Source organism: Chiroxiphia lanceolata, chromosome 1 (assembly GCF_009829145.1).
Source record: "Chiroxiphia lanceolata isolate bChiLan1 chromosome 1, bChiLan1.pri, whole genome shotgun sequence".
In the NCBI taxonomy this organism is placed as follows: Eukaryota; Metazoa; Chordata; class Aves; order Passeriformes; family Pipridae; genus Chiroxiphia; species Chiroxiphia lanceolata.
In genome coordinates, this window is record NC_045637.1 from 14,744,719 (window position 1) to 14,757,340 (window position 12,622).

General features: G+C 45.9%; 1 protein-coding gene across 1 annotated transcript in view; it reads left to right on the forward strand.

The window, feature by feature from the left end:
• SAMD12 (sterile alpha motif domain containing 12) overlaps window positions 1-11,823 on the forward strand; it is a 190,990-nt gene extending 179,167 nt beyond the window's left edge. Inside the window, exon 5 of the mRNA XM_032678154.1 lies at window positions 11,768-11,823. Within this exon, the coding sequence (XP_032534045.1) occupies window positions 11,768-11,808 (41 nt within the window). The 3' untranslated portion in view covers window positions 11,809-11,823. The remainder of the gene's footprint in view (window positions 1-11,767) is intronic.
• Window positions 11,824-12,622: the final 799 nt, after the last annotated feature.

The following is a 12,622-nucleotide window of genomic DNA, read 5'->3' on the forward strand; positions in this document are numbered from 1 at the left end:
CAGGAGGGCCAGGCTGCCAGGCCCTGGGAGGCATCAGGGGGGCATCCTGGGGGGCATCAGACAAAGCAGCATCGAGGTCGAGGGAGGGGATTGTCCTGCTCTGCTCTGCACTGGTGCAGCCTCACCTTGAACGTTGTGTGCAGTGCTGGGAACCACAATATAAGAAAGATATTAAGCTGTTAAACAGTGTCCAAAGGAGGGCAGTGAAGATGGTGAAGGGACTTGAGGGGAAGGCATTATGAGGAGCAGCTGAGGGCACTTGGTCTATTCAGCCTGGAGAAGAGGAGACTGAGGGGAGACCTCATTGCAGTTACAACTTCCTCGTGAGGGGAAGAGGAGGGGCAGACACTGATCTCTTCTCTATGGTGACCAGTGACAGGACCTGAAGGAAGGGCCTGAGGTTGTGTCAGGGGAGGTTTAGGTTGGATATTATAGAAAGGTTCTTTACCCAGAGGGTGGTTGGGCGCTGGAACAGGCTCCCCAGGGAAGTGGTCACAGAACCAAGCCTGACAGAGTTCAAGAAGCATTTGGACGATACTCTCAGGCACTTGGTGTGATTCTTGGGGAGAGTCCTGTGCAGGGCCAGGAGTTGGACTTGATGATCCTTGTGGGTCCCTTCCAACTTGGCATATTCTGTGAATTTAGCTCTTCTTTTTCTAGCTCTTCGAGGTAAAAACCTGCTCTTCTGCGGCTATGAGTAAATCCAGACTCATTTAAGTCAGTACATCTATCAGCTGAGAAACTGGAATATGTCCCCTGTTGTGGCCAGTCCAGATGCAGAGCCAGAGCCCAGGGTGACAGAAGGGTCCAGGCCCACCTTCTCATCCAAAATCACCACGCTTAGCAAGAGCCCGATTCCCATGAGACTGAAGAACACAAAATGGGTGGTGCCCTTCAGGGCCAGGGTCAGCCCATCTCCGACATCCAGGCTTTCATCTGGTCTTTACTAGGTACCAGCAGGGTATTAGGGCTTGGTGGAGAAAAGCCTTAGAATGAGGGTTAAAACAACAAAAGTCATATTGAACCCAATTATGAGTTGAAGAGAGGCAGCACTTTATAGCCAGCTGGCAGAAACCTCGAGAGCTTCATCCATCCATTACAGAGGGCAGGCTGACATGGCCACCTCTGGCCTCCACCAACAGCTCTAGGCAGATTAGGAAAACTGCTTTTCCTACTCTAGGGAGTTTTACTGCAGAGAAGTGAAGCACTTAAGGTCACATCATAAGTCTCAGCTTGAAGACTCTGCTCTGCCACTTTCCAGGCGAGGTGGGAGAGCGTGGTTGGTGCTGAGTGCCGGATGCTCAGCCCGAGGGGTGCTTTGACTCTCCTCCGTGCTGTGAAATGGGCGGAGACACAGACCATGTGGGAGGCAAACTGTTTTATGGAAAATGTGGGGAACCATTGTACTAAGCTGATTAACTCATTTTAACAATTTTATTTAGCTGCAAGAGTTGCCCCACATGAAAAGTGCAGCTGCAAGCATTTGCACAAGAAAACACTCCCATATGCAAGAAAGACAGATAAGTCGTCATTACAGCAAGAAATTTTAGTACTTTGGGGACATTACAGGGTTATTTTTGCCTCTAAGTTTTATCTCAGAGCATGAAGGATACTGTTATGCTAACTGGGTTTGTACATGTTCCTCATGTCCAAGACTCAGACTGGTTTAGGCAATTCTTGGCAGGTAAAACTTTGTCAGAAACACGAGAAATTGCAGGAACCAGAGCTCCCACTGCTTAATTCCACCTGGAGACAACAGCTGCTTGTTTTACCCTGAGGCAATATCCTTCTGCCCTCCTCCACTTTCCTGAGTTGTACAGTATTAGGCAGGGGAAATGAGGCTTTCTTCATGCTTCCCTTCTTTCTCCGTGTTATTAGTCCCATAACAAGCTGCCTCTTAATCCTGAAATATGGACCTTTTGGACAGTGTCCCATGAGGGACTTGGCAACCAACAGGAAAACCAAGATTGTCTGGAATATTAACCAAACACGTCGGACCAAGGACCACCCTCAGCATTTCTCTTGGGTCACCAGTCGCACACCCCTCTGCGTTAAATTAAAACCATTCTAAAAGCAGTGTGGTTTCAAGCACTAGCAGCAGGGTATTTATATGGGATTTTCAGACTGATACTTCTCCACGGGCCAGTTTGGGATCCCCTGAGAGTAGGATATTGTCTTAAAATATTCCCTGAAAGCCATCAAGAAGCATTGGTATCTGAGCACATGAGTAACAGTTTCATCTCTGAAAGCATGAGCTGCAAATCAGTTTTACCCTCTCTAGATGTTTTGGAGCTCATGGCTGATGCTTTTGCTCCAATTTCCTATGCTCCCCATCAGAGACTTGAAGCAGCAGCAGACCTCCAACAGAAACAGGAGCTGGGGTGGCTCCACGATCACTCGCTGCCGGCCAAGGCACAGAGCTGCCTGGGCTACAATGTAGTCAACCATAAACTGTGGGCACTCATCTCCTTGGAAATAGGTAGTTAGGAAGATCAGAGCAATGCTGGGCGTTACATTCTGCCATTCATTTTGTTCTGAATGGTAACACTGTAAAAATCAATATGGCAGTTTTAAAACGGATTAGGAGGCAGTTAAATGACTGGTCTCCCAAGAGGAATTACAAATGAAGAACGATCCCGTGGTAATTTTTATAGAGGGAATATTCAGGAAGCTGTTCTTGGCTGTTTACTTAATAGGTCAAAATAGATAAACAATTGAATACGAGTTCCATGTGTGATGCTCTTGTTAAAGGGGCTAATATGACCCTAGGATGTATAAATGGGAATACTGAATCGTAGGGGAAACATATTAGCTCTATACATGACATTAATGAGACAAAACCAGTCCAGTTCAGCTGTCAACACTTAAAAATTGTGTTGTAAAACTGAGGATGGTTGGGAGAAGAGCTATAAGACTGACTGAAAGCATATCTTACAGTGACCCAAAGGAGCACAGTCCATTTATATTATCAAAGAGGAGTATAAGAGATGAATTGATCTGTAAGTATCTATACATGGGGGAGGAATACAGTATCAGAGATTACTTAACCTAGCAGACAAAGGCATATAAACCAGGAAGACTGCAGCTAAAAAAAAGTCAAGTTGAAAGTGAAGCACATTTTTCTCCTTAATGGCCTTGTAATTAACCACTGGAGGAGCTGACATGGGATATGGTAGGTTCTCCATCACCCCAAAAGATATTTAAATTAAGCATGGATGTCTTCCTACACGATGTAGCTCATGTATCAGTGTGGGAATTGCTGGGCGAAACTCCATGGTCTGCATTATGCAGGAGGGCAGAGGAAACGACCATGGTGGTGTCTTCTGGCTGTGAAATCTACGAAACTATCGAAGTGCTGACATCTGTATATCACATCCCAGCAGCATCCTGTTTGTTTATGCAACACACATTAGGAAAAGACTCTTTTAGGGATATTTAGAGGGCTTTAAATGTTTTATTAGAGTTTTTTTTAATATACTCTGCCTGCAAAACCAGGTAGATGAAATAAACCTTGAAAAAATAATACAGCCCCCCCCCCCCCGAAATAGATTTCCTATACCCCCAAATCCTAGTCTTAAAATCAATATCTCAGGATGCTCTGGGCTTTCAATGTGATGCTCCAAGGATTCAGCCCTTTATCATGGTTTAAAGCTTCTATTTCACAGATTTATAGATGCTAAACTCAGGAGGGACTACTGTGAACATCTAATCTGGCCTTGTACATAACGGAGGCCACAGGGCATCCCTCAATTACTTCCAGGCCACACTGAAGCCTTCCAGACTCTTCCTTCATAGCATAGCCAAGACAGCCTTCCCCTCCATCCACGTGGCTAAACTTCACATCATCTCATGTCTTACCGCAATATCCTTCCTTCCATCCCTGACAAATTAAATCTTTCCTGGCACATGTCCATTCAAATTGCTGCTATAAAGATCATATGCCATTCCCATGCCTCCTTGCTGGCTCTCCCTTTTGCCTTTCCACCACCACATCTCCTGTTCCCCACAGCCTTGTCTCTACCTCTGCCTCTTCATTACACATTCATTCCTGCCTCTTACGGCACACTTTGCTACCTTTTTTTTACCCACTTCTTTTTTCCTGAACAAGCCTCATCTGGTGTAACACCAGTCTGTGGGGAGGGACCCTAAGTTACATCAGTGCTGCTAAATAAAATTATTCTGGGAACATTTGCACCCATCAGGAGGATGGGGAAGGGGGTTGTGGTCATTTCATCACACATTGTCTCTGCTGCTTCTTCCTCCTCAGGAGGGTGGCTCATCACTCTTCCAATGTGAGGTCCCTCCTATGGGAGACAGTTCTCCATGAACTTCTCTAACATGAATGCTTCCCATGGGCTGCAGTTCTTCACACACTGCTCCAGTGTGGATCTCTTACGGGGTCACAAGTCCTGCCATCAAACCTTCTCCAGCATAGGCTCCTCTCTCCATGGATCTGCAGGTCCTGACAGGAGCCTGCTCCAGCACAGGTTTCACATGGGGTCCCAGCCTTCTTTGAGCATCCACCTGCTCCAGTGAGGGCTCCTCCAAGGGCTGTAGGTGGATCTCTGCTCCCCTGTGGACCTCCATGGGCTCCAGGGGCACAGCTGCCTCACCGTGGGCTGCACTACAGGCTGCAGAGGAATCTCTGCTCTGGTGCCTGGAGCACTTCCTCCCCCTCCTTCCTTACTGACCTTGGTGTCTATAGAGGTGACACATATTATGTGTCAGTCCTCTTCCACTGCTCTTATTCTGAACTGAACAGGATTTTTTCCCTGTCTTGAATAAGTTATCTCAGAAATGCTACCACTGTGGCTGTTGGGCTTGACCTTGGCCAGCGTTGGGTCCATCTCAGAGCCAGCTCATGTTGGCTCTGTCAGACATAGGGAAAGCTTCTGGCAGTTTCTCACAGAAGCCACCCCTGTAGTGCCTTGCCACACAAACCCAATACAGTGTGTCAGTGACTGACCTGGATTCTTGTGCAGGGAGAAATCATTCATGTGAATTATTAAATGCCTGTGTATCATTCTAAGACAGTGTGGTACAGTTTGCATCTAGAAAAAGCCTGTATTTTAATGCTCCTCATCCTTCTAAAAGAACCCAGCTTGATAAACTTGAGTGTGGGAGATGAGCATCATGGAACTGTGAACAAGGGTGAGCTGAGGCAAGGGACAGGAGGTGCCATAGCAGGAGAGCAGGCTGTGCACTAGGAAAAGTCAGACCATGGATAAGCTCATCCCAGACTTTGCTTTTTAGAGAAGAGCTTCTTGCCTTCTGTGTGTGAGTGGTGCTCTGTCTGGGGTGACAGGTAAGTCAGAAGAGAAAGGATGCACAGTAGCAATCTACTGCCTTCACTGTTTCTGCTCTATGAAAACTGACAAATATCCGCTTTACAAAGCCTCAGCGCAGAGATTTTTTTAATCTAATACTGCTCTACACAATTGCACAAGGTTGCCTTACTTTGTGTTACAGCAGAGTTTAATCCTTCTGGAGCCAAACTGCATAAAATTGCCAAAAGCTGACACACGTCTCTGCTCAGCATTGTCTATTGACAAGCAGGCACCTCTGGCCAAACTGAGAGGAAAACATCTGTCAGTAGGTGTTAATGAGACCATCACATGTAGCAGGCAAGACCCAACCAGCTCAGCAAGATCCGAGAAAATTCATGTTCTCATCGGGTGATCACAGCTACCTATGGTTGCACTCAGCTGTCAGGGGCCCACTGGCACACATCCATCCTTCCTCACACAGATATTTTATGAATTTTAGAGTTAGCAGGATGCAAATCTGCCCTTTGAGGCTCGTCTATCAAAAGCAGAGCTTTGACTAGTACCTTGCAAAGGCTTCTGCAGGAAAACAAAGTGATATTAAAGCATGTTGCAAGTGTCCATCTCTGAGCCAGCAGAGTTGAAGCCTTGGGCGGGAAGTATGTTTTTTAGCAGAGATGTAAAATTAAATGCCCCATTGCTTTGTAACTAGTCCTGACACTATGTTGTTTTTCCAGAAAGTCATGGGCAGCTTCAATCTTCGTATCTGCTAGTGGTCCTGAATGAAATGCTGGCATGTTTTCAGGTTGTCAGGCAATGGCATCATGGCTTTGAACACTGGTGAGTTAAAGCAGAAGGAATGGAAGGGGGGGGAAGGGAGAGAGGGGAGGCAGTAATTCACAGAGAATATTTTCGTTTAATTCACTGATTATTTACTTCTCACTGTACAAATCAGAGCTAAGTATATCCATCCAAGCCAATGTATATGACTCACAGTTTGTCAAATAGATATTCTGGAAGTGAGAAGTTACAGAAATAAAAGTCATGAATTATCAGTTGCTCTTTTATGCTTGTGGACAGCACCTTTTATTACACATAAATTCCATTTATAACCATTGCAAACAGGAAAAAATTGCTAAAGTCAAGTTTGCATGAATAGAAAAATGACACAAGAAGAAACTGAGTCTAAAGATGGATTTTGCCCTGTTGTTTCAGTGGATCCATGTGACCGGCAGTAAACACCTGCAAAGTCTGTTTATGGGTTCTACTTGGGGGTTCTCCATCCCAGTGTAAAACAGACAGCTGCTATGCTGAAGGGCACCCTAAAAGCTGCCATTTCCCTCTGTTGACCATCAGAGGAAGGTCAGATAGAGACTGTAATTTACTAAAGTTAATAAAACACAGATGAAGCCTACTTGCTAATGCTTCTTGAAGCCAAGTTCATAGACAAGTTCCTAAAACTTTTGAGAACTTCCAATGAGATACCTGGATTGGTGCGTGAACCCTTCTCTGAAGTATGCTGAACTCTCGCCATACTACCAACAAAGATAAAAGCAGCAAGTATCTCTCAACACATGTGTGTAAAAGCCACATTGCAGAATCTGAGCTGAACAGCCAAAACAATGGCTCATTTTTATTGTGAGGTCCATAAAAGGTTCACCGTGGGCATAACTCAGCCCTGTCCTCCTCTTGAGAGCCAACGTGGGCTTTTGCCATGGCTTGTTGGGAGGACACATGGTTCATCTGCAGAGGTAGTAAGCTTATTTCTCAATGTTTCTTTAACATGTCAAGGGTGTGCACAGTGGGAAAAGGAGCCCCATCCCAAAACATCTCAGGTGAGGCACCTCTGTCAAGGCAGATCCTGCCCCATGTCACTCTTTTCTAAAGATGCACCGAACAGGAAGATGACACTGTGTACTTCTTTTGTTATCTCTGGAGCACATCTATCAAGTCAACAAACGGGTGGGTATAAAGTTAGCTGTTTAACTGACTCAACTGTTTAGAAGTTTAACAAATGAACATACCACTAGGTATCTGGAAACTAGTGTTTTCTGTCTGAGACAGCAAAATGAATGGAGAGAAATATCCAAACACTGAAAATTAGCAGACTAGGGACAAAAATATATCAGTTGCTAGGAGATGGCATTTAATCTGGAATTTTAGGCAATAAATAAAAATTAAGTTGCAAGAAGAAATATTGTTTAGGGCAGAAATCAACTTGAAACAAACGGTTGTTTATGAGAGGGAGCAAAGCAACGATGCTGCCGCACAACAGGCTGTGGGGACAGAGGTGAATGGGAAGGTTATTGACTTGACTGTGGGAACAAAACTCCTGCCAGTGAAAGACAGCAAGGACAAAACTCTTTCTTAGTTGAAGCTGCTGGGAGATGTGGCACTAAAGTAAATAAAGGCTGTACTTCAACCTGCAAATATCACCTTTGCCTGCGATGAAAGCCCAACCAGAACCTAAAATGCTGTGAGATTCAGCTCGTTATCTCCGGTCATGAAAATTACAGGAAAAAGAGGAAAAGTTCATTGCTTGTGAAGTTAGATCCCCAAATCCATCAGAATCTGCTGGTTTCTTTCCCCACTAAAGAAAATCCTACTTTCTTAATAGTATTAGAATTGATAAATGCTGGTGTTTAAGACTAGAATGTCTTGTGAAGCCATATAGGCTTCAACAGCAAGGCCAGCAGGGAGGGGGGTTGGCTGCTTCTTGCAGCAGCTTAGTCCTTGGTGGAATTGTCAAAGTGCAATTTTAGTTCTGTTGAAATCAAGGGAAAATTGGCAACAGATCTCAAAAGGTCATTTTCTCCCACATAGGCACAGGTAAAGGTTTACACGTAATGCAGTCCAGCACATGGTAATCACCTACACCTTTTGGTGTAGGTAATCATCTACACCTCTCCTGGTTCCTGTAACTGTGAGTATATGCAGGTATTAGAAGCAGCGTTTGCCTCAGCACCACCCCTGGGTAATTTCCATCTCAGACATCCCTTTGACCTAGGCTGGTAAGCATTTCTACAATATTTGGTCACTGTGATTACATTCATTATTTGGATCAAACCATTGGGGTCCCGAGGCCAAGATGGAAATTCAGACCTTTCACAGCTTTAATACTACCTGTAATCCCAACACTGGAGCACTACTTGTTTAGACTTGCTTAGGATAGTGCTCGTCAAAGTGATTAATAATTTTCTCTGGGCAGCAGCCAAAGATCAGAGTCCATGCTGATGTCTGCAATCTGCCAGAAGGCTTTGATATTGTCAACAAGGGTATGGTCAAGCCTAAATAACCACTGGTTCAGGGGCTATATTCTCCTTGCTCAGAAAACCAACGGACTGTCCTCTCTGCTGGCCCAGCTTGTCTTCCAAAGGATAACTGCTGATTGCAGGCATTGCTGGCTGCTTCACTGGCCTCTGCAGGACAAAGTTGCTGGGAGAAAGGCAGTAACATGCTGTTACATCAGCGCTGCTGATGGCACTGGCATCTCCTCTTCATGCAACCTGGAGAGCAGAGATGGTAGCATCACATCTGGATCTGCATACTTGCCAGGGTCCTCTGCAGTGAGGAAGAGCTGGGCAAGGACTTGTTGGTTGTTGTTCAATCCCTCTGATTGATCCCACTGGTTGGATGGAAGAGTATCAGCCAATGAGGGTTGGCTGAATTTTTGTCATTACCTGTGGTTAAGAGCCCAACCACCACAGACACTGACTGCATCTCTCTTACTTTATCGTCTATAGATGACTGTGCTTGAGTGGGAGGACTGGACCAGATGCCCTCCAGAGACCCTTTTCAACCTCAATCATTCTGTGATTCTCTGATTTTTATGCCAGCAATGATTGCTGAATTTATGGAGCTCAGTGTAAAGCCCAGTCAATGAGAGACCTCAGCTTTGGGAACCTGCTCCTTCCACAGCTGTGAAAGGCCCAGCCTGTGCTGTAAGGATTTCCATTTTCACTGGAGGGACCTCCAGGAGGTACCTGGAGGATGCTCTAAGGTAAGATAATAATGGTGATGTACCCCTAGTGCAGGAAAGCATGGGCCCTTGCAGCAGTGTGGTGATGCACTTGGGTCACAACAACCCCCTGCAATACTCCAGGCTTGGGACAGAGTAGCTGGAAAGCTGTCCAGTGGGAAAGGACTTAGAGTGATGTTTGCTAGCAACTGAGAATGAGACAGCCTAGGTAGCCAAGAAGTCCAATGGCATCTTGACTTGTATCAGAAATAGTGTGACCATCAGGACCAGGGCAGTGATTGTCCCCCTGTATTCTGCACTGGTGAGGCTCCACCTCAAATCCTGGGTTCAGTTTTAGGCCGCTCATTACAAGAAGGACATTGAGGTGCTGAAGTATGTCCAGAGAAGGGCAAAGAAGCTGGTGAAGGGTCTGGAGCACAAGTCTTATAAGGAGCGGCTCAGGTCACTTGATCTGTTCATCCTGGAGAAGAGAAGGCTCAGGGGTAACCATATCGCTCTCTACAACCACCTTCTCCCAAATGAAAAGTGACAGGACAAGAGGAAATACCCTCAAGTTGTGCCAGGGGAGGTTCAGATTGGATATTAGGAAAAATTTCTTCACTGAAAGGTCTGTCAAGCACTGGAACAGGCTACCCAAGGAAGTGGTATTTAAAAGACGTGTATATGTGCCACTTAGGGACATGGTTTAGTGGTGAACTTGTCAGTGCTCAGTTAACAGTGGGACTTGATGATCTTATAGGTCTTTTCCAGTCTATATGATTCTCCAGTTCCATGATGGCATGGCCACTCTAGGCTGCAGTGGGCTTTTCTCTCAAAATGACTGGAACTGCCTTTGCTTCTGCTGGCAGCAAGCACAGATCTATCAGCAGGTGATGGAGGCAGTAACCTCCATCCCTGCTGTGTCAGGTGGGAAGGGCCAGCTGCTCACACTGTCCATCTGTCCACACTGTGGTCGTGCCTGGGGGTGCTTTCAGCCCAACATGGGGTTTGAATGAAGATAAGAAAGAAAGAGAAACATAAAAGAGGCTTGTGGGAAGCGCATGATTTCTTCAGTTTATTTTTAGAGTATGTTCCTGGGCTTCCAAGGCCCAGCGAGAGGGTCTTGTCCATATGAAGTTCATAATGTGAAAGAGGACCCCAGAATATCCTTACTCTTCAGCATGTAATTATTTGCAGTGATTACAAGCTGGCAAAGTGTGCCAAGTAAATCATATCCTGGGCTACATAAGAAGTGTGGCCATCAGGTGATGTAGGAGGTGATGCTCCCTTTCTATTCTGCTCTTATAAGACCACACATGGAGCACTGCATCCAGCTCTGAGATCTCAAGTAATGGAAAGACATGGACCTGTTGGAGAAAGTACAGAGGAGGGCCATGAAGATGAACAGAGAGGTGGTGCACCTCTCCTTTGAAGACAGGATGAGAGAGTTGGGCTGTTCAGCCTGGAGAAGAGAAGGCTCCAGGGAGACCTTTCAGCAGCCTTCCAGTACCTAAAGGAGTTTCATAAGAAAGACAGAGACTTTTTACCAGGGCCTATAGTGACAGAACAAGGGGTAATGATTTTAAACTGAAAAATTGGTAGATTTAGGTTAGATATATGGTGATTTGACCTGGGTTGGATGACAGGTGCCCACCAAAGCCGCTCTATGATTCTCCTCCTCCAGCACCATGTGAATTGAAAAAAGTATGAAAAGGGATTAGATTCTGTTACCACTTTCCCTCAAGTTTCCTATTTCTCTTCTTCTAAGACTGAATGTTGAGGAGATGTGTCCTGCTGTAAGCCCAACTGTAAATCAATGTGGAGGTCTGGGGAACTGAGGGGAGAGAGGAGAGGATAGGTTGGTGTGAAAAAGGACAAAAGAACCCAGGGCAAAATATTTCTGAGGCCCACTCAAGGCTTACTGGGGATCCCAAACACCACCTATCTCATTGGTTTAACACCACAGAAGCCAGCTGTGAACACCCTGAAGGGACTGAGGTCATGACAGTGAATAGAAGTGACTGCTAAGGGCTCCCTCTCCACAGCAGCATGGCTCACAGAACCTGGGGAGCCTGGAGAGCTGAGCTCAGCCCAGCCTAGCACAAGGATTCTCCACTTCTCTGGCTAAGCTTAAGGAGTCTTCTTATTTCCTCAGCAGATGCTTTGGGTTTACAGTCACCACCTACCTACGGAAATGGGGATGTGGACTCACACCCACTTACTCCATGCAGCAGAGCAGGCTGCATGGAGAAGATGGATTACTTTCATCTTTGTGATTGCATTTTACCTTTTGATGCCCTGGATGTTTATTCCTTTATCATGTATTAATTATTGGCATTCTCTAGGCTTCCTTCTGTCTTAATCTGATTTAAAACAGACATTTGCATTTGAAAAGTAGCTAACATGTATAGCAAATCTTTTCCCTTGGTTTGCTATTAGTGCAGCCAGCTTTGATGTATTATATTAATGCTGTTTGCCAGGGGTGAAATCAGCACACCACCTATGGAGAGGCACTTCATGGTGAACCTACTGCTTTTACCCACAGGCAAAGCATCTACCTCCCCTGGTGCAAAATCTGGATGCTGACTGCAGCAGCATGGTCACACAACTGCTCCTCTCCCTGCTGCCATTAACTAGGTTTTGGAAGGCCCAGAGGCTCTGCACCGTGCCCATGGCACGGGATGCCTCATGCAAACCCCAATCTGCTGATCTGCCACCAGAGAAGGGTGAATTTACAGGAGATGGATTAGACATCCCTTGCAATGGAGGAAGTGAGAGCTAAACACACTACAGTGTACCAAACCAGCAGCTGAGGGTTGTGCAGGGAACGAGGCAGGTGAACTGCAGAGGAACTCATGGCAAGATGAGGACTGGATGAGGTCAGAATTTGCCTAATGGTCTTCCCAAGGGTTATAAGCATGGAGGCTGAAATATACATGTGCTTCAAAACCTTTTTGTGCCAGTTGAGAAATCAGTCCTCTGGTGAGTGAGTTCAATACCAGTATTTCCTTTTTTCCTTTTTTTTTTTTTGATTGCACTGTATCGCTTACATAATTTAGCGCTTTTGGGAAGTTGCTCTGAACCTGATTGATCTGTTTGAACTGGTGCAAAGGGCACATGGAGCCACTGCTGTAACCCACCTGGGCTGGGTTAACTGCAGTGGTGAGTGGTGGGCACAGGACCAGATGACCAAAGGTGCAGTGCCCAGCTCGCTGATGTGACCGTAGCAGAACTGGCTCAAGTCACCAACCTCAACCCACCATGGCTGCTTGTGCAGGCTTTCCTCTGCTCTGTTGAGGTCTGGCAGTAAAACTGCATGGAACAGCCTCTCCTCCCTCTGCTCCAGCACAATATTGCAGATCAGCTGTGACTCCTTGAATGGGAGAGTTTGCTCACCTGA